This window comes from Erithacus rubecula, assembly GCF_903797595.1.
Source record: "Erithacus rubecula genome assembly, chromosome: 9".
In the NCBI taxonomy this organism is placed as follows: domain Eukaryota; kingdom Metazoa; phylum Chordata; class Aves; order Passeriformes; family Muscicapidae; genus Erithacus; species Erithacus rubecula.
This window is the reverse complement of record NC_136660.1, coordinates 23679470-23700859: the sequence shown is the minus strand read 5'-3', so window position 1 is coordinate 23700859 and position 21390 is coordinate 23679470. Positions and strand designations below refer to the sequence as shown.

The 21390-nt window shown below is 44.7% G+C and overlaps 1 protein-coding gene across 1 annotated transcript in view; it reads left to right on the top strand.

Moving 5' to 3' along the window:
* Positions 1-21390, top strand: part of COL17A1 (collagen type XVII alpha 1 chain) — a 39073-nt gene that overhangs the window by 15802 nt on the left and 1881 nt on the right. The window contains exons 14-54 of the mRNA XM_079312083.1: positions 180-341; positions 711-800; positions 940-984; positions 1572-1721; positions 2173-2388; positions 2679-2717; positions 3609-3635; positions 4124-4150; positions 4639-4701; positions 4850-4954; positions 5452-5514; positions 5895-5930; positions 6070-6123; positions 6485-6520; positions 6720-6755; positions 7135-7197; positions 7548-7583; positions 7948-8019; positions 8363-8389; positions 9048-9083; positions 9647-9682; positions 9908-9988; positions 10645-10680; positions 11392-11472; positions 12679-12732; positions 12851-12892; positions 13581-13637; positions 13792-13851; positions 14340-14366; positions 14452-14493; positions 14653-14709; positions 15067-15114; positions 15742-15855; positions 16131-16268; positions 16819-16902; positions 17598-17726; positions 18773-18862; positions 19337-19450; positions 19706-19858; positions 20627-21022; positions 21206-21346. Coding sequence (XP_079168209.1) covers positions 180-341; positions 711-800; positions 940-984; positions 1572-1721; positions 2173-2388; positions 2679-2717; positions 3609-3635; positions 4124-4150; positions 4639-4701; positions 4850-4954; positions 5452-5514; positions 5895-5930; positions 6070-6123; positions 6485-6520; positions 6720-6755; positions 7135-7197; positions 7548-7583; positions 7948-8019; positions 8363-8389; positions 9048-9083; positions 9647-9682; positions 9908-9988; positions 10645-10680; positions 11392-11472; positions 12679-12732; positions 12851-12892; positions 13581-13637; positions 13792-13851; positions 14340-14366; positions 14452-14493; positions 14653-14709; positions 15067-15114; positions 15742-15855; positions 16131-16268; positions 16819-16902; positions 17598-17726; positions 18773-18862; positions 19337-19450; positions 19706-19858; positions 20627-21022; positions 21206-21346 — 3363 coding nt within the window. The remainder of the gene's footprint in view (positions 1-179; positions 342-710; positions 801-939; positions 985-1571; positions 1722-2172; positions 2389-2678; positions 2718-3608; positions 3636-4123; positions 4151-4638; positions 4702-4849; positions 4955-5451; positions 5515-5894; positions 5931-6069; positions 6124-6484; positions 6521-6719; positions 6756-7134; positions 7198-7547; positions 7584-7947; positions 8020-8362; positions 8390-9047; positions 9084-9646; positions 9683-9907; positions 9989-10644; positions 10681-11391; positions 11473-12678; positions 12733-12850; positions 12893-13580; positions 13638-13791; positions 13852-14339; positions 14367-14451; positions 14494-14652; positions 14710-15066; positions 15115-15741; positions 15856-16130; positions 16269-16818; positions 16903-17597; positions 17727-18772; positions 18863-19336; positions 19451-19705; positions 19859-20626; positions 21023-21205; positions 21347-21390) is intronic.

Genomic DNA, 21390 nt, shown 5'->3' with positions numbered 1-21390 from the left:
TGCTCAGCTCTCCTGTTACTTATAGTGCCCAGTGTGTCTCTTGCAGGGCTCTTATTGTAGTGGCCACCCCAATCATAATGTGACCACCTGTTTTGATGAACAAAAGTGATGTGGCTTGTAGTTATGGGCTCAGTGGCCCACAGTCATCTGTTCTTTGCCATGTTTTACAAATATTCCAGGAGGAACTGTTTCAAGCTCCCAGGGAGATGACATTCTGCGCAAAGACTGCAAGTTCCTGCTGCTGGAGAAGGAGAAGGCACCAGCAAAGGAGATGGAGCTCTTGGTCATGACAAAGGACTCTGGCAAAGTCTTTAGTGCTTCTAACACTGGGATTAATGGAGGTAACATCCCTTTTTCAGGACATGTGGTTGTTCTGAGGGCAGAGAAAGGGAGACTGATCATAAGGGAAGCTCAGTGTTTGGGGCACTACACCTGGCTTGTACATCATACAAGAAGAGCCTCTGTCAGGGAGGCAGCTTTTAACCATGCCAGCTGAAATCTGGGTCTGGCTTTTGTGTTTGAAGCTCCAGAGTGTGCCTTGGAATATTTCACAAAGTTCAGGAGCTTTGAGAGGAAAAAAAACAGATCTGGTTTAGACAGGCAGAGTTATTGTGTCTTCCCAAGAAAAATATGCCTTTTACCAATGAAAGAAGATATGCCTGGTTTAACTTCTGGTGTCATGTTTCTAATTATATTCGGTTCCTGTTCAGGATCTTTTGTAGAAGACACTTTGAAGAAAGAGAAGCAGGGATTTTCCTCCTCTTATGCTATAGATACTGGCCTAAAATCCGATGCAAATGGTAAGAGTTTGTTCTTGTGGAAATGGAACAGAACTTTCTCCTTCTGCCTCCATTAATGCCCTTCCCTTTCAAACCCACATTCTAAATTTTGTCATGCATAGAAAAACTGGTAAAACCTCTTTTACTGTTGTTAAAACAGGAGGGCTGAAATCCATGCCAAAAAGGGACAAAGAAACTTATGCAGGTAAGTGATGCAACTCAGACTTTCATTGGAAGAAGCACCAAAGCACAATATACAAAAAACCAATTGTTCTTGAGGGCCACAAGTGATCTCTGAGCAATGAATCAGAGGGAGGAGATGTTCAGGAGGCTACCAGAGAAATTGGTACCAATGATTTCATTGTAGATGAGTGGAGAGTTGGGGTATTTTTTATGACTAGAGAAAATCAGATAGCTGACAGCCCAGCTGCATCCTGCTGCTGGGACAGATTTGTGGGGAAGTGAGGGCTCAGACAGACCATGCTGGCTATTGCTGTCATTTATGGCTCAGATCTATACAAAGAATTTGCCCCTATGTGATCATGTCTTCCAGCTGTTATTTTAAAATGCATTGAGTGTTTTTGTCCTGTTTAAATTTCCTTTGTAAATACTGTTCCCAGCTTTCACAGGACTAGAATTACACTCACCATGTGCACAGAGTGGTGTAAAGATTTTTTCCACAGCCCTTTGTATAATGGATCAGACCTTGATGTCCTTATTGTAAGAGATTATTAAAACTCTGAAGTCAATGAACTCTTAATTAACTGGGAGATTGCTCTTTCCCTGTTCCAGAAATACGAAGTGGTGATGCAGGAGGTGCAATTGGATCAGCACCATCCTGGTGTCCCTGTGGTTCCTGCTGTAGCTGGTGGAAATGGCTCCTGGGTTTGCTTCTAGCCTGGTTGTTTCTCCTTGGATTGCTTTTTGGACTCATTGCTCTGGGTAAGAAATAACTGAGGAAAAAAATGTTGAATGGTACAGAAGGACAGAGGGTTTAAGCTGGGAACAAGCCCAAGCATCAGAGATACCAAGCCAGAGAACTGAGGAAAATATTCAGCTTGATGGTGACTTGCCACTGAGATATTACAAATAGACAGAAAGAATGGATAAGGCATACAATCTTTGTTGAAGTTATATGGTCTTTGGGTTAGTAGGATAGGAAAGCTCCTGAGATCTGAGGTCTACTGCTTTGAGACTGATAGATTCCAAAATTGTCATTTAAATTCCAGATATCTCTGCTGGGAAAAAAAAAGAAAAATATACAAATAATTCTGCGAAACTCAGTGGCCATAGCTACATGACACAGTGCTGCCATGTTCCTGTGATGGTAGGAGATATTTCAGGCATGCTTATCTGGCAGCTTGTTCCCTAGCATTTTCCCTTAACTTTCCAGCTGAAGAAGTGAGAAAGCTGAAATCTCGTGTGGAAGACCTGGAAAGAATCAATGGTGGCCTCCTGGCAATTAACCAAGGAAATTCGAAAATAGAAAAGGATGTTTCAAGAGTAGACTTTCTTCATGGTAACTCACCTTCCTCTGCCTTCCCATATGAAAATGAAGAGTCAGTCTGGTTGATGGTGAAGAGCAGACTGAATAAGGAAATAGAACGAGGTGAGCAGAGTCAAAAAAATGAACCCATATTTTATTTCTCACACTACTTTTGTTAGCAAGGGAAAGGTGATTTACTTCTGTTTAGCACTTGTTGGAAAGAGATTAACAACAGAGGAGCCAATATTCCCCATCTTTACAAATTTCATGTATTTGTGAAAACAAATTTACTGTAAACTCACAAAACCATACTGTGCTGCCTGCAGCTCCAAATAGATGGATCCTTGTTCTTGAGATGAGTAGCTACTCTGTTGTATAATGCACTCTAACAGTCCCTTCACTTCCTGTTACAGGCTACTTCCGAGGGGAGAGAGGAGAACGTGGTGAGAAAGGTACAGCCATATAGTCCTCTCTTCCCCTGTCCAGTCCTGGGCTCTGACAATGCAAAATTTTGGGATGGTTGTTACTTCAAGGGGAAATTAGCAGTGATAAAGATGAAGATGGCTTATACTTGAACAAAAAGAATCAGAATTGTTTAGGTTGGAAAAGACTTTGAAGATCATAGAGTCCAACCATAAATGTAACGCTGCCATTTCCATCAGTAAACCACCTCCCTAAGGGCACATCTTTGTGTCTTTACAGTACCTCCAGGGACAGTGACTTAACCTCTTCCACTGGACAGCCTTTTCCCATTCCCCATAACCCTTTTGGTGAATAAATTTTTCCTAATATCCAATCTAAACCTTCCTGGTGCAGTGAGGCAATTTCTTCTTGTCCTATTTCTTAGGAGAAGTTGCTGGCCCCAGCTCATTACCCACCTTTCAGGTAGTTGTAGAGAGCAATAAGGTCCCCCCTTAGTCTTACCTGTCCTAGACTGGACATCCCCAGCTCCCTCAGCCACTCCTTATAGGGCTTGTGTTCCAGACCCTTCACCAGCTCTGCTGTCCTTCTCTGGACTCACTCCAGTACCTCAAGACATTCTTGTAGTGAGGAGCCAGAACTGGGTACTGCACTCGAGGTGCAGCCTCACTAGTGCTGAATGCAGGGAGACAATCACTGTCCTGATTCTGCCAGTTTGCCCTGCAAACTGTAGAGACCCTGATCCCACACTGAACAATACAGGAGGTCCAGTTTTGCATTGTGCCAGTGTGATTGGGTCTGAAGTGTCCTGTGTAGCCATAACTCCTTCGTATTTCATTGAAGGTAGGAAAGCAACTAGAAGACAAAATGAATGAGTAATCATAGGATGTCTCTTGATTCAACTTTTTTTCCACTTTTTTCAGGTGACATGGGAATACAAGGTCCCAAAGGTGAGTCTGGAGTTACCTGCTTTCTCAGTTAGATTGGCAGACTGTCATAGGGCCTGGGTAGCAAATGGTATTTTGTTACTCCAGAATTTGGAGAAGCAGATGTTAGTTCAGATATTGTTGTGAAGGTAGGGATTTTTCTCTTGCTTTCTGGTAAAAAAATTAAAAAAAAAATTAAAAAAATAGAGTTCATAGTAGAATAGATAATAGATCTTGCTTTGAATCTAGAAGATTCTTTCACCTGATGGAAGTCATTTGTGAAGCCAGACTCTACCTGGTTTAATCACAGAGTGCTTCAGTGCCCAGAGGGTTTTGCATTATTTAAATGATTCAATTACTTGCATAAATACAAGGAAGGAAATTGCTGGAGACACTAGAACTTGTAAATATTCCAGGAGCATAAACTTCTTTTTATGAGGGTGAGGGTTAGCCAAAGTAACAAAAAGAGAAGACTTATTCCCCACTGATGGTCTCTTTGTTTCTGTCCACAGGTGACCGTGGACTTCCTGGTGTCCCAGGTGGGCTGTAGTTCAGCTCCTCTTTGAAGGAGGACATTTACTTACATTACTGTGGGCAAGAACAAATTTTTCATTTCCTTGCAAAGTTCCTTGAACATAGATCAAAGTGGTTCTCTAAGAGTCAATATTTAGCATAGACTAAGTCACTTGATTAATACCTTGATGCTGAGCTACAGACACAGCCCAGAGATTTGGTTACAAAAAAAGCCTTGGCCAGACTTCCTCTTAGTTGAACATGCTGAATTTGGGGTTGTGAAGATTCCAGTCTACCACTGAAAGAGTCCTACAGCTGCATAAGTATTTGGTTCAGCTTTCTTGTGCTTTTATATGTATTGTGTTCTAAAGAGATCAAGTACTCACCTTATAAGTAATGTATTCTTTATCCCATAGAGTTAATTTCTCCATGTTTGAGGTTCCCCTGAGTTGCATGTTATTGTTTTATGGTACATGGTCAAGAACTCTGAACACTTACTGTGTTTTCTTTACAGGCATTCCTGGTCCAATTGGGCATGCAGGACCAGAAGGACCAAAAGGACAGAAGGGAAGCATGGGTGAGCATCTCTGTCAGTGCTGTGAGTCTCACAACTGACTGACACATGGCATGGGAGTACAGACACCTGGCTGGTGTGATCACTGCCTTCCCCAGTGGATCCTTTTGCCCACAGGCACGTGGTTTTACAAGGCATTTGTTTCCTGCAGGTGAGCCTGGCATGGAAGGTCCCATGGGACAAAGAGGTAGAGAAGGGATACCAGGACCTCGAGGGGAGCCAGGACCACCTGGATTTGGAGAAAAAGGAGACAGAGGTAGGCACCAAGTGTCTTATTGAATAAAACAGAGATGGACAAAAGCAAGGGTTTGATCCTGATTAATAAAACACCTCAGTGATAAGATTTGATTTCACTATTCAAATCCAGACTTCATATCTAGACATTTCCCAGCACAGATTAATATGGCCTAAAAAACTTTTTTTTTTACCCAGATTTATAATGGGTGAAACAAGGATTGCTTTGGTTTCCCAGATCTTACAGTCAAGTTTGAGTCCGACAGAACCAAAATCACTTTACTATCTAGGTTATCTTCTTCCCTGTTATCCAGATCATCAAAGCTGAGGGATTTGTCTTGCTAAAGCCCAGTGAATTCATATTATTTTCTTGGACAATGCATATCTATTTGAGTGTTTTGAACTGATGAGCAGATTATTCATGGCACTTGCCAGAGAAAGAATAACAGTAGATGGGATAATGGAAAAATGGGATCACAGCTATGTTCTACTATGTCTATTCATGCTTTTATTTTGCAGGTGCTGTTGGTGAGCCAGGTCCTCCAGGGCCACCTGGACCCCCAGGTTCTGCTGGCCTAAAAGGTAAATGTGAAGATGGAGAGAGAGCATCTAGCAGAGAGGTTAGGAGTAAATGAGCACCCTAGCTGTCCTGTTTCACTTGTGTTGCTCTGCAGTAACCAGAAAAGTGAACTAATGGTCTGAAGCACAGATTCCAGTATCTCAGCTAAGATGGATGGCTTGGGTCTCTTAAGTGGAAAACATTTCCTCAAAGTCACAAGGACTAAGTTCTAAGTTTCTTGTCCTGGTTTTGAGGATGCCAGTAATGCAAATTCTTCTGCCAGCTGAGGAAATTCCAATCCAGTAAACACCTGTTGGGATGTGGATGCTGTTGAGCAAACTGAAAGCAATTTGTTCATTTTCTGATTGTGGTGTTACTAAAAGAAAATCCATGTTCCTTACAGGTCTGATGGGTTCTCCAGGTCCACAAGGTCCTCCAGGTGAGTGCTGCATTCCTTTGTTGAGGCATCTAGAGACTAGGGAGAACAAAAACAGACAGCTCCTCATAGTTTTTCTCCTTTAGTGCTGCATTGTGGTGAGTGGGATGAATGAAAAACCCCCCATCTCATTTTTCTGCAGGTCCTCCTGGCCTACAAGGATTTAGAGGTGAAGCAGGACTCCCAGGTGCTAAAGGTAACTTTCTTTTCCCCCTGGCAATTAAAGCACCACTAGCTAATATGCTTTTCTACTACTGCTCTGAGCAGCAGATGTGGTCTGACCATGTCACATTTCATTCTATGGGCAAAGAAAAGGGAGACAAAACAAAACTTAGTGATTGTTAGGAAGTATTGAGAAATGCAGGAGACACAGAGGTAATAGAGGAGTCTTAATAGAGGAAAAACAGTTGGTGCCATGTTAAAGGAAAAGAATTTCCAGTTTGAGTGTTTATGTTAACACAGAATCTGTATATCCTTTATGATTTTTCTTGATGCATTAAGTGTCTTTCCCTTATGACTTGTTATTACTATTGTTCAATCATCCTTATATCTTTCAGGTGAAAAAGGAGCAAGTGGACCCCCTGGGCCCAAAGGTATGTTAATCAATTATGTGTCTTTTGTAGTTATTTTCTTTAGATTCCTTTACATATGGATACTGTCCATGGGTTTTACTCTTATGCACCTTTGGCTTTTTCTTCTGTGCTCTTGTCAGCAAGCAGACTTTATTTTCTCTGATGGAAACATTTTACAGTGAAGCAATCTCACAGAATGCTTCCTTTTTTTGTACCACAGGTGATCAGGGTGAGAAAGGTTCTCGTGGAATGACAGGTCAGTAGATTGAAATACTGGAGTAAAAACTAACCTAATAAAAGTATAGCCCAGCCAATCCCAGTTAGCTTTCTGAAACATTATAATGATGTTACTGATTATAGGAGTTTTATTTTTGCATCAACATTATAAACAAATAGATCCCATTCTTGATTTCAGTAATCTTGATAACAATCTTTGTATTTATTTAGCTTTAGGAAAATCCTCTCTCACATGCCCTATATTCATGTCACTTGAGCATTTCTAATGCCCGGGGATAGTTGTGAGTCATGTAGCCTGAGCATCCTGTCAATGCTGGTTTTCAATTGCAAAGCAGCAGATATTGTTGACAGAATTGTCCAAGAGTTGTTTGATTTATTTTCATACTCTTTTGCTACAGGTGAACAAGGCTCAAGAGGAATACCTGGACTTCCAGGAGAGCCAGGAGCTAAAGGACCTGTAGGTGGGTGCCAGAAAGCAGTTGTATTTATATGTGAGGCAGTGTCACTGCCACCCAGATTGTGTTTCTGTGAGCACAGACAAGGAAACAACATGGGAGTGGAATCATGCTTGTTGTGATCCTAGATCTTTTATTTAGACAGCTGTGATTAGTCTGTACACTCAGAAAAAATGTCCTACAGTTGAGTTTTGAGTGAATGCTTCCTGGATCTTCAGTAACTATAGCCAAGGTTTCTTTCAGATGCAGTGTGATGAAAAGCCACTCTTAGGTTTAGGGCTGTGCTCCAGATTGGAGGAAGACAGGATAACTGTGGTACTTTTCAGAAGTCTCTGACAATCTCTTTCTTTGGACAGGACAAGCTGGTCGTGATGGAAAGCCAGGTGAAAAAGGTAAGGACTTCCTTTGGGGTAGAAGTGCATGTATTTTCTGATTTGGCAGGAGGTTGATTTGTAAAAGGGGTGGGAGAAAGATGGCAGCAGATTCATGTTCTGGGATCTTTAGTCTCAGAACTGCAGAGTCAACCTGTAAACATGGAACTGAAATATATAATGGAGCAGGCTGTGAACTTGTGACAGTTACCTCTACAGAACTCTTCTGTGATTGATGTTCCCCTCCCAGACACTGATGCTGGAGATTGCCACTTGGCTGTGAGAATGCAATAGGTGGAAAGTGCTGCAGGACAGCCAAGCTTGAATGGATTGGTAGATTGTATGTCTGTGACCTCTGTCTTGTTAATGGTGATTATATCCCTAGGTGAACCAGGTCTTATGGGAATGCCAGGTGCCAGAGGTCCTCCAGGACCCACTGGAGATGCTGGAGAGCCAGGTAAAAGCATACAGAGAACAAAACTGCTTTTTGTTCAGTCAGGAACACAGATGTATTTGTCAATGTCCAGTCAATTTAAGTCTGGCAGAGGATCTCTGTGTTGTTAAGGTGATGATGAAATGAAAATACACAGAGAATCTAGACCCTTTATGATCCCAAAATTGCTTACAGTGCAAACATCAGCTGCTATGAGCTGATTTACATACCATTTGCTAGACCAGTTTCCACCATTTGTGAGTTGTGTGCTATAATTTCACATAAATGTAATCTTTTTCTCCCTGTCCATCCTTTTCCCACATGAAATTTTTTAGACATCTTAAGAGTTTTTGCCTTTTTCTGACAGGTCTTACAGGACCTCAAGGACCACCAGGTAGGCTCTTCCACCATATTAAAATTTATCAATGACACACTTTGATAAGGGTTAAAAAAACCCTTGTAATTTTCCTTCTGTGGTGCTCAGGGCTCCCAAAGTGATCCCAAGGTTTCTGCATCTCCTTTGGCTTTTGAGGAAGGTTTTGTGCAAGATGTGTAATTTTTGAGCAATGCAAGGCTTTCAAGTGTTGAAAATTTGCCTTTCCCCAAAACATAACATTTCGGTTTCCTTTGCATCATTGAAAAGTCCTTCTAATCAGCAGCAGAAATAGAAGGGAGAGGATGCAGCAATAGAGATGGAAACAGAGGATGTGATATCTGTAAGCAGGGGTGGTTGCAGGGGGACACTTCATCAGGGAATTCATCCAGGAGCCTCAGAACAGGTAGCAGTGCCTAAAAGAAGCTACAGGTAAATCTATGAAGCAGTGTTGTCATCCATGAGGCAGTGGGACCAGGAAAGCCCAGGGACACTATCAGCTCAGTCTGCTCCTCCACTTGCTTGTAAAATCCTCAAGGGCCTGCTTATGAAGGCTGAAAGCTGGGGAGTAGGGAACTCCTTCTATAAACCACAAGTGAAAGAGCTGGGGTACCTGAAAAACATACAGCCAGCAATATTTGCACTAACCATTTTAAATTGTTTGTCTACCTCTTATCAGGACTTCCAGGCAACCCAGGCCGACCAGGGGCTAAAGGTGAGTGCTGTTTCTTCCCTAATGCTCATTTTCTCTCTAAGGATTTCATTCTAGCAAGGGTTAGCTGCTCCACTAACCAGTGGATCAACAGTGGCATCTAGTGGCTTTGGGAAAGGAAGGTTTGAGAAGCATGGTGGCCAAAGCTTCCCTGAGCATACACAGAGGGAGTGAGGACATCTGCTGAGGGACTTGGCATGACAGCTCTCCTCTGAGCAAACCTTTGAAGCCCAGTTCTATCCTGAGCATGAGTCAGATGCCTGGTGACTGCAGTGGAAGCTCTGTGCCTGCTTTGGATAAATCCAGGCTATTGCTTATGCTGGCAGATGTTGTGCTTGGAAAGCTGTTCAGCTGATCTCTGGCTTATCACAGCTCTCTTGCTTCCCCCCTGACCTTCTAGTGCTGTGACTTCTCATACAAGAGATCAAGGGCAGAAAGAACAGAAACTACATCCTTAATAGTACAATGCTATTGAGCTTATTATAGCTCTTATCACCCAACCAAAAAAAAAAAAAAAAAAAAAAAAAAAAAAAAGAAGCTCATCTTTTGTACCTTTGTTTTCCCAGGAGAACCTGGAGCACCAGGAAAAGTTATAAGTGCAGGTATGTAGTGCTGTGAGGGGTCACACTTCTGACTTAGGAGGGTTTTCTTGGGGTTTTTTTGTGCCTCCTCAATTCATCTTAACCGTGTGTCTGACCTGTACTGGGGCTCCCTCTGTTGGGAGAATATGTGTATAGATGTGGTATTCCTTAAGTGTAGATTTGTACACATTTACTGGATGTGTGAACATAAGTGTCTGTGTGCAAATCTATGTGTTTGTTTTTCAGAGGGTTCATCAACTATTACTCTGCCAGGCCCACCAGGTCCCCCTGGCCCACCTGGCCCCACTGGTCCCCCGGGTGTTCCAGGTGAGTACTGATGAGTACAAAGTAGTGATTGGTCAAATCCAGGGACTAGAATCAAGCTCTTTCACCACTCAGGAAGGCAGGTTTATATCTAATCCCTTTTCCAGCACTTCTACTGAAATTAGGAAGTGCTTGTTTTCCAGTCTCTACTTTGAGCTCAAGGCAGCAGAACTCCCACTCAAGCATCTGTAAATCTTTCTCACACACACACTTGGCTGTGCATGAGCTTGGGCCTCAGACTTCTCTGTCCCAGTCAGACACTGCCTCCACCATGTTGTTGTCAAGCAGCAGAGTTCCTGAGCCCTGATTCTTGTGGCACTTCTATGCCTGGAGCTAGTCCTGGAGCTGGTTTGGCAGAGGCAGTCTCAGTTTGCAGTTTGGAATGCGAGAGGAGGGTTAGGCCTTTTGCATTCCTTTTCTGTTGTGGTCAGTGACATTCTGGTTATTTCCCCAGTCCAAGATGCACCAGGCATTTTAATTGCCAGGGGTGAAAATTCAAGTAATACATGATGAATTCATAACCCATAGTAATTCCATTTAGTTGTGTAGAAAAAGATATTTTTTTATAGTCTCAGTTCTTATAATTGATTCTTTTCTACTATTGCAAAACACAGCCAGTAAAATCTAATGAAATTTGGGTTTTTTTGTTTTGAAACTAGGTCCTGTTGGACCAGCTGGTCTCCCTGGACAGCAAGGTACCATTTTCCTTCAGCTTTGATTATGCTTCTTAAGAGAAAGGAATTCATTAGTTTTGCTTTTTTTCTAATTCTCTAACCCCTTGGCACATTCTCTCTCCCTTTTGTTCACAGATTCCTTCCTTTCAGTTAATTTTGTTGCATTATTTGGCTTAATTAATCTTGTAAAGAATTTTTATAATTTTTTTTTTGTTTTCCCAGGGGTAGAAGGAGGGTGGTGAGCAGGTGATAAGAGCCAGAGTAATGTGGATGCTGCAAATGTCCTTTTTTTTCTTATGCTATTTTTCCTGAGGGCTGGTATTTCTAAGACACTTCTCAAGTGCAGTTGCCTTTCTGTGATAGGGGATATAGCCCAGCTGGATACCTCCTGCCATTTTGAAAGGCAGGAGAACAAACTAGAGCCAAACTGGGATTAATGTCACTGTGAAAGTGCTGCCAATTGGGCAGGCATCTCTTTGGAAGGGTCTGAACAGAGCTGACCCCTAAGAACCTTTCTTACCTGTTTTTCTGTGATCCTGTTAGAGCAAATTGGGCAGTAATTTCCACACTTGATTGCAGTGTCCCTCAGATCTGGGAACTGAGTTCATATTCCCAGTTCTCCTAAGAAAAATCTGAACCTCTTGTCAGAGTAGGTACAAAGTGTCACTTTCTATCAGTTATATAACTTCCTTTCTCTGCTGCTTTTTTTTTTTTTTTTTTTCCTGGAAAAAGGTCCACGGGGTGAGAAAGGATCCCCAGGTGAAGCTGTGATAGAAACCATCAGAACAGAAGTCTCATCATTAGCATCTCAAAGTAAGTGGCCCTGCCTTTCCTCTTCTTTGCTTGGAGATGTGTCAGAGCCTCAAGGCTTGCTCACAGCTACCAGATGCCCCTAACTCTTTCTTCTCAGTGTGTGTGTCTGTATCTGTCTGTGTGTATGTATGCTTGGTGGTATGTCTGCAATACCAGCTACCTCTTCTGCCCTCCTCATCTCTGCATCCCAAAGTCCTTTCACAAGGAAGCAAGCACCAGGCTCACATCACAGAAATGGAAAGTGAGGAATGGTGGCTGGTTAGCAGCCACTAACAGGGGAGATATTCAGAGAGCTGAGAGCTTTCAGCCACTGAGTTCACACAGGGCAGCTCTCTGTGCAATATGCACATGGAGCCATCTAAGATGAGAACCAGTTTGAACAGGCCTGTTAATCTAAACAACAGAAATAATCTCTCTTCAAATTAAAGGATGAATTCACAGGGGAGCAAATAAACTTTAAGATTTTAAAAAATGTAACATTTTGTAAAAATTTTTAAATTTTAAGATGAAAATAAATGAAGCAGAACAGAGTGGTTTAGCAACTTCCCAAGAGAAGAGCTTGCTCTGTGCAGCATTGGGTGTGTGATGTACTTGGAGTTGGTATTCCCAGGATCTCGGACCTCTGCAAGTTTGCAGCATGGTAAAAGAGGCCATAAAATGATAAATGATCCTTGCCTGATCACCATCTAAATGGGGCCATGTAAATTCAAATTCAGATCATGCTTCAGTACTGTCCAGATCCCCATTCAGGAGTCTTGGATCACAACATCACTGAGCTGTGAGTTTGTGCCTCAGCTTGGATTTGAGGGTACATCACACAATACAGTCAAGATAACACAGTGCATCTACTTGTTAAATAACATCTGCGTTATGTTCTCTTCCCAAAACTTGCCTCTTTTAAAGAATCTTTCCTCTCCTTGAAGTTCTTTCCCTCCTTCTTTGGCCTTTGAGTCCTTTGCCCTTTCTCTCAACAACCATTACTCTCCTCCCTGTTTCCAATATCCTGCTCAGTGCTGTATTTTGTTTCATGTCCTATCCAAACATATCTCTCCCTCCTCTGCTTCATCTTGGGCTTAGGTCACCCAGGTCCCATCTTAGTCCACCTTTGATTGTAAGAGCTTCTAGCAGCAATGTATTGACAGTTTCCATAGCAGCAGTAGCTCCATAGCAACTATTTTCCCTTGTTTGTGTTTTCCTTTTGCACAGTGCTGGCAGATTCACAAGGGCGAGCAGGACCCCCAGGTCCCCCTGGACCACCAGGTATGTAACACAGAGCTCAGTGCCTAAGCAAGGAATGCTCACACAACATGGCATGTTTCTGGGCCATGCAGTTTGCTGAGTAAATGTTCCCTAATACCCCTGTTTGTTTTGTCATCAGGTGAATCTGTGCAGGGACCACCTGGGCCTCATGGTCCCCCAGGTAAGAACTTGTTCCTCTGAAACCAAACTGGAAAGTGGGAGGTTTTTGCCAAGGCCTAAGGCTGGAAGCAGAATGTAACATAGTGAGTTCCTACAAACATAGTTTAACTGCAGCAAGATACTGCCCAATAAAGAACATTTGGCAGAGGGTTCTAGCCAGAGCATTAATTAGTAAAAGCCATGCTCTTTAGGAAGACACTCAAAGTTTTCAAGTTGCCAAAGGAGGTAACTGCAATCAATTCCATATTTACTTCTTATTTGTGCAGCCTTAACTTTCAACTGCAGAGAGATGGGGAGATTCTTATCGTGAGGAAAATTCCCCATGCCTCATTCTGTAACACAGATTTCCCTTTCTCAGCCAGAACAGGAAATATGTGGGAGAACATGTGACAGGAGCAGAACCCCATTCCTTGCTCTCTGCTCAATAGGAAAAGGGAGCAGATTGGGTGTGTGTTGGGATAAGCACCCAGTACCACAAAGAAAGGAGTTTCTCTGTCCTTTGCTGCACTGGCAAATGATAGTGAAAAGTAACTATCAGGGATGCATGTGTGAAGGAACAGTGATAAGAGTCTACACTGGGAAATACAAAAGCTAAGGCTGTGGCTGGAGATGTAGCAGCTCTTATGTTCATTTGCTTATATTGCTGATGCTGGTCCTTCCTGAGGCCTTTCTGTGTCCCTTTTGCCTAGGATTGCCAGGACCTCCAGGCCCACCAGGGAGATTAGGATCATCCATGTCCACCTCAGGTAGGTTCTTGCTGCTCATTCCATCACCTGGTCCTGGGAATGTTCTGTTGGGGTTTCAGAGAGCTCATATATGGCTAGGACCATGTGGAGCCAGAGGAACCTTGTTTCATGTTCTGTTGGATGTCATGAAGAAATGTCTTTCTTTGAATTGCAGAAGCATTCTTCACAGGTCCACCAGGTCCACCAGGACCACCAGGCCCGAAGGGAGACCAAGGTGGGTATATTGTACAGCATAACCAAAGTGCTAGAGGGATCTCAGGAAGGGCTTAGAAGCATAAATTCCTGCCTTTTTCTGTCTGTAAAGCTAGCACAGTTGTCACTAAGGGGGATTTCTATCTGCTGTAACACTAGTCAGTCTTTGTCAAAGAAATTAATTAACCTCCAGTACTGGTGTCAAGGCAGTCGCTATATTCAGATCCCAACTTTGCAAGCTCATTATACACAAGAACATTCAGAACTTCAGATTTGCCATTGAAGGAGACAGCCTTTTTGCAAAATGCACTGTGGTCTAAGCAGTGCAAGAAGGTGGCCCTGTGAAGTGTAGCTCAGCTCTTAGCTGCCAGGAAAACGTGGACCTGCTCCCTTTACCCATTTCTCCTCTACAAATTGAAGGCCAAGATGTTATGCTGCAGTGTGGGCTGGGATGTTGCTGATGAGAATGAAGCAAATCCTAACACTGTTCCTCTGCTCCCCTGTTCACAGGTGAGCGAGGTCCACGGGGATTCACAGGTAAGGAAATGTTAGTGGGTTTCAGGGTAGCTTGCTTGGGTGTATGACTCCTCATTCATTTGTGTGTCTCTTTATTTCTCTGCAGGAGAACCAGGTGATCCTGGCCTTTCAGCATTCTCCTCCCACGGTTAGTCTGTGTCTCCTTTCTTACTTTGAAATATCATCCTTGGGCTGAAATTGGGCCAAAATCCTGCTCTATTAATTTTAACCTAATTCTTGAAGAGCCAGGATTTTGTCCACATACTTTATTCCTGTGAGTCTCTGACTCTCTTTGTGCAACTGGCAGGTGAAAGAGTCACCATACAGGGACCCCCAGGCCCACCTGGCCCACCTGGACCAAAAGGTAAAAATCTTTCTTTTTTGGGGGGATGGCTTCACACATCCAAGCATGGTTGAGACTAAAGGATGGAACAATCCAGTCCTTTGGGAGCTAGAACTGTGCTCACCCCTGCCTTTTCAGAATCACAGCAATAGAAATGCTGTGAGCACAAGGCACTTGACCAGGTCACAGAAAGCTCAGGAAAGCTGCCATGGCCTCTTCCTTATGCTTTTTCTCAACAAGCTAGCATTTCACGCCAGTCATTGCAAGGATTGGGTGGTTGCTTCTCTGACAACATGTAGCTCAGCTGTTTCACATGACCAAATATGCCACCTGCAGTCACACCCATTACAAGTGTCTGTCTCCCTCACTCTTTTCCAGGTGATGCAGGTGTCCCAGGCGCACCTGGCATCCCAGGAGCATCTCGAGGTAAGAGGCCAGACCATCATTGCTCTGATATTAAGAAGGAATGCTGATATCCTGGTGGAGCCTTTGGAAAAGCTAATTTGACTTTTACTGTGGGTGCAACCTAAAGCTGGTGGTATTTGGTTCAAAAGCTCTTTTTGCACAACTTGCCTTTAAATCAGAAAATTTAAGATTTGACAGTTTTCTTTTTCCCACTTACTGGGAATCCTTCAAGTCAAAGCTTTGCCTCTGTATGGACAGGTCCTTGAACTGGTGCTGCCCAGGCTGGCTAGGATTGGGAGCAGCAGAACAGTGATGTTAGGCTAATGAGCTTGATCTCTGTGATCTCCATCTCTCTTCTGCACAGCACTGTACTCAAGTGCACAAACCCACCAAGTATGCCTGTACAAAGCCAGGAATGTCTCTGGACTCAGCCCTGCATTGGCTGAATTATAAGATGCTGAATTAATTGAAGATGTTATACTGCCAAGTAGCCCATGCTCCATCTGCATTTAAAGATGCAGGGGGAGCCCTTCTATGTTCAATTTCCAAAGGTCTTTCCAGGCCTGTGGGAAGAGCTTAAGGCAAGTACACTTTGCTATCACTTGGTGTAATGCAGCTGTGCCAAAAACACTCCTTCTTCTTCTGTAGGTGGATCCAGACAAACTCAGGGACCCCCAGGACCTCCTGGGCCACCTGGTCCTCCTGGCCCAAGTGGAGGTTCATCTCAAGAGATTCAGCAGTATATCAGTGACTACCTGAAGAGTGAGTAGAAATGAGATTTTTGCTGTGGGTCAGCAGTTTCATGCTTATCTCTCTTATGTTCCCTAGGACCTTGTCCCTCTTATTTTAGAAACAACAGCCCTGCTACTCTGGGCTTATTTCTGCTGAATACTGTGAAGTGCTCTTGTCCACTGTGGCCTCTGTAGAACTGTCCTTCTGTTGTCCTGTTCTTTGTCAGAGGAAGAAAGTCTGGTAATTGTGCATGTGGTCAGTCTTCCCTCTTAGTGATGTGGGCATATCTTGGGCTTTCTACATAGGTGACAACATCAGACATTATTTGACTGGTGCCCAAGGCCCACCAGGCCCTCCAGGCCCACCTGGACTCATCACCACTGCAGATGGGGTGACCTTGGATTATGCAGAACTGGCTACCCGTGTCATGAGCTATATGACAAGTAAGCACCATCTTAGTAAACTCTCTACTGAGTAATGCCCTCAGCTGAGCTTGTGCAGCATCTAGGAGGTGAGAACCTGAGGAGAAACAAGTCTTTAAATAGCAGCACCCCAACCAGGTTATTCATCTTCAACAGTCCTTATCGTTTTTTAATGGTTATATTAACTAGCAGTCGCTGCTGTTTAAAATGTCTCATATTAAACATTTTCTGTTTATTTGGCACCTCAAAGACCCAAACAGGGTTTATTTAGTATATGTGGTCTCAGGTATTTGAGGGTTGTTTTGTGTGCTTGGGGCCCTCCTAAAGTAGATTAAATTCCCAGAGCTTTTGGAAGTAGCCTGGAATCTCAACCAGAAAGGCACAGGGCACACAGCTGTGTGTGATGACCAGGAGATGATCAGGATAGGTGAGAGATAGCAAGTGTTTTATAGCTGGGGGCATGGGAAGCCTATTCTACCAGTTAATTAATTAATCTTTCCTTTGTTCCTTCCTGACCCCTTCTCACCTTCTGTCTCATCCTGGTTCATGTAAAACCTTTCCATTCCCACAGGCTCTTCTGGTCGCTATGAGTCATTTTCTAGCTCAGTATCCACTACATCCATTTTGTACCAAGAACTTCTGGACCTGCTGCAAAGTAAGTGACCCTCAAGGGAAGCATGGGATTGAGAGTAAAGCATCCCATCATCCTGGACATCTGCCTTTCCCTTCCACTCTCTTGTGTGCACCTAGAGTTAACCTGCAGCTGCTTCAGAGTGTTCTACTTTCCAGCTCCCCTGTCACATTCCCCCACTCTCAGTGTTCCTCCCCATAGCCTTGCTATGTTGTTGTTCTTAAGTTGAGGGGGATCCCCAACTCTGTATTCTTTTCTATACACACTATTACTGTGGGCTGACAGGTAAATCTCTAGGATGTCATTTGGCTGTCCCTGAAAGTATTGATGATGCTGGCCAGCACTCTACTCCAAATGGCTCCAAAGTGCCACAAAGCTCAGCATGGTCTTCCCTAGCTGAGCTGCTTTTCATTCCCTTTACCCAAGAAGTTGTCCAGGGTGTCCAGAAAAAAACATACCACAGGGAGGTCCCTTAAGTAATCAAAATTCTCATCCTCCTCACACCCTTATTATAGGAGGTTCCCAGCCTTGTCACAAATGTCTCTGGCACCATATACAAGGCAATTCACTCAGAAAAGAGGGAGGGAAGGAGCTTTGCATCCATAGGTTTTGATGGTTTCCCTGGTGGTGGGGGCTCAGCTCACAGGCTGGGAACTCCTCACACTTGGTGTCTGTGCAGCAGCTGGACAGCCTTAAGAGATGCTTGTTTTCATTTCTAGGAGAAGAAATTCGTCAGTATCTCATTGGACCTCAGGGCCCACCAGGACCTCCTGGGCCAGGGGGAGATGGAATGTCTCTGTCACTGGATTATGATGAGCTGACCAGGAGGTTTATCAGCTACTTGTCAAGTAATGGCTTTATTAGTGTCTGTTTCCCTCTTTTCCTTTGGGAGCCCAGTACAAAGCTCATGCTGTCAAGTCAGTAGAAACTATTCCAGTGCTAATTGTGTGAATTCCTATGGACAGAGACCTCCTCACAGGGACTATGAGAGACTTGGAAGAGAACAAAGATACCCTCTAGCTAAGATACCATTCACAGACTAGTAATGAATCCTTTCTTTGTTAAAAATTGAGCTTAGGAGCAAAATTTCATCTTAGCCATCTTAGAAGTCCCATCAACACCTTTAAGTGCCTTTCTAACCTTTATCTCTGTGGTCAGAATATATTTCCCTGTGAAAGAGTTGGTCTATCAAGGCAGCTCAGGAAACAAACTCTTAAAAGTTAGTTGAAACAAATTCTATGTCTCTGCTTCATTTTCCCATCTGTAAAGGGGTGATACAGCACATAAGAACTGTTTGACAGAGAGGACTCTGAGCATCCCCAGCAGCAGTGCTAAAATGCCTAATCCTGGTAGCTGCAACTGTCTGCTTAAAAACACAGCCTGATCCATGCTCAGTTTCTCTGAACTACTCTTTGAAACCAGTTCTTACTAGTGGACTGCTCCTAAGATGGAGGGAATTTCCAGCAGGAAACTGCAGTGTAATGGCAGCACTGCAATGGCCCAGGCAGGACAGCTGCGTTTTGTCAGCAGAGACATTTCATTAACACAGATCACAAAGTGCAGAGCATTGCCCCAGAGCTGCAGACACAGGGAGAGCAGCACATGCATCAGCCTGGGGGTTGCAGCTGAGCTGCAAGTTGGGGGGTGCCCCTACCACATCAAGGGTTCGTGAGGTGCAGAGCTTTTGCCAGGAATAGAAACCTGCTGCCTGCTTGTCTGTGGGTGTGCTTGGGTTTGTCAGGGCAAAGTCACAATCCAGAACAAGGTTTGAGCTCTGGCTCCTGGCACAGCTGCTGATAGGACCCCCTCATGAATTGCCTGTGAATAAGCCCTGTGGCCTCTCTGCTCACACTGTAACAGCCTGCTCTGATAATGTGAATGTTTGATTGGGCAGGTTCTGGGATGAACATTGGACTGCCTGGACCACCTGGGCCTCCAGGGTCACCTGGTATATCCTACAGTGACCTGACAGCGTACCTGCGAAGTAAGCCAACTTCACTCCCCTGCCATGAGGTTCTGTGTGTCCCCAGGATGTTTTTTACAGCCTCAGTCATAGAATTTCCCTTTTTGCCTATCATCACAAATAACCTTCTGATGGTCCTTTGTCCTCAGCAGCACTGCAGGCCTCTGCTGGCACCTGCACACCCCACAGGGGGCTGCAGCTGGAACACCATGCTCCTGTTAGGAGCAACAGCAGTGGGGCTGTCTTGGAGATGGGCATGAAGGAGTCCTTTGTCATATCCAAACTCTGCAGCATAAAGGCATGGTTTCTTATGCCTCTTTAAAAGTATATTTCAAAAATAGGGACTTTACTCTCTTTGGAATCACCAAACTGTCCAGTGAGGTGCACCAAGAAGGCTTCTACTTGGCTGCATCTGGCATAACCTGTATTGTCAAGGAACATTCATTAGGGTTGTGGTTGTTTGGGTGACCTCTTTTCTTCCCTTGTGTCTTACAGACTCTGAATTCAGTGGTGTTGTTGGGCCCCCTGGCCCTGCAGGCCCTCCAGGACCTCCAGGGATCCCTGGGTCACCAGGCACCTCTCTGGAGGACGTCTCTGCCTACCTTCAAAGTAAGGCACTTGTGTTTCTCACAGCTGGCAGGGTGATTCTGTTTGTAGATGGTGGGGGGACTGAGGCTGAGATTTAGCCTAGCAGGGATGTGACTGCACACTGGGAACAAAATCACTGTAAAGAAAATAATTTTGTCAATATTGTCTGTAAAGGGATGGAATTTGAGGTTGGAGCCTTTAACCTTTCAAGATCCCCAGATGTGAAATTTCCTTATCCTCTCACTGATGGAAAATGAATTCTTTCTCTCTCTCAAGATGTTGGATACTCTTCCCTCTCTGGAGTCCGGGGCCCACCTGGCCCTCCTGGCCCTCCAGGACCACCAGGTTTCTCTGGAACCGGCCTCCTGTCCTATGCTGACATCACCAACAGCGACGAGTTCAGGAGTGAGCTGATCCAGTATCTGAAGAGTAAGGGAACATCATCCATGCTTTCTGCATACATGCCAAGACATGCTTTACCTTGTGTGACTGGCTCTGCCACACCTGAGACATTCCTGTAGGAGCCTTCCCTGAACTGGGGCTACAGCAACATCTTCCCTCTATAGCCAGGTCTACAGGAGTGTGCTGCACCCTGTAGGTTTTTCTCCTCTCAGCCCCACTGCCCGTCTAAGTCTGTGTTGTGAGACAACAGGGACAACCTCTGCGTAGTTACAATTGGCCTATGCTGAACATAGGTCCCTAGTAAGGTCACCAGCAGAGTTTTACCATGGGAAAAGCATTTTCTGTGGCAAACACCTGCCCACAGAGCCATGGGTAATGGAGGGGTTGGAAGGCAGCACTGAACTAGCTATGAAGCACCAATGGTCTGAGCTCATCCTGGCAGGTCATCCAAGGCAGGCTTTCAAGAACACCTCAGTTTTGGAAAACTGGTCACAGAATGGCTCTTTTGGCAGAGGTGCTGAAATTGCCCTGAAGAGTGCTCCCTTCGGCAAACTCATTGGGCATGTTCCCAAGATTGGGCACACAAAACTGTGGGAGAGATGGCAAGGAGGAGGGTGTCTTGCCATCTGTAGAGTTCAAGGTTGACATGTACCTGCTGCCTGAGAAATGGCACTGGACGAGGGTCACTGTGATGATTGGTGGGACAGAACTTCACACTCCAGTCTTCATTCAGGTGGTAGCACAGAACCTCTGTTAAGCCCAGTTTTCCTGAAGCTCCCCCCTTGTATTTTGCAGGTGATGAAGTTCGAAGCTACATCTCAGGACCCCCTGGACCTCCGGGACCACCAGGACCCAAAGGAGACAGTGGCTTTGTGTCTGGGTCTATGTCTTCATCCTATCAAGGGTTAGGAGCCTCTGAGCACTTGCATGGTGCTGAGGGCTCCCACAGGGGCTCCCTGGGCACAGGCAGCTCGTATGGCAGCTCCAGCAGCATGTCCTCTTACCACGCCTCAGTGGGCAGCGATGGCGCCTACGATGCCTCCAGGGGCACTGACGGGTCCTTCGATGGGCTGCTGACAGAGGAGGAGTCACACAGGAGATCAGCAGGGTCGAGCAGATCCTACAGCAGCTCCTTCACTGGTTCTCTGGATTACAATGAGCTGGCACTCCGTGTGTCAGAGAGCCTGCAGAGTGAGTGGAATTCCTGCTCATTCTGACCCTCCCTATCCCAGGCTACAATTCCAAACCCCCTGTGCCTGGTCACGCTGTTCACTTCCCTCTCCTTCCTGCTGCCTACAGCTCTCCCACTTCTGCCTCAGCATGCAGCCACAGTTCTCCCAGAGCTCCTTTCAAATGACATCTTTAATTCCACAGGCAGAGGTATTCTCCAGGACCTGATGTCTTACACTGCACAGGGACCTGCCGGTCCCCCAGGGCCTCCTGGTCCCCCTGGCATCAGCAAGGTCTTTGCAGCCTATGGCAATGTCACTGCAGACCTCATGGACTTCTTTAGAAGTGAGTGACATTTTGACTTGGCATTTCTGGTTCATGCATATTAG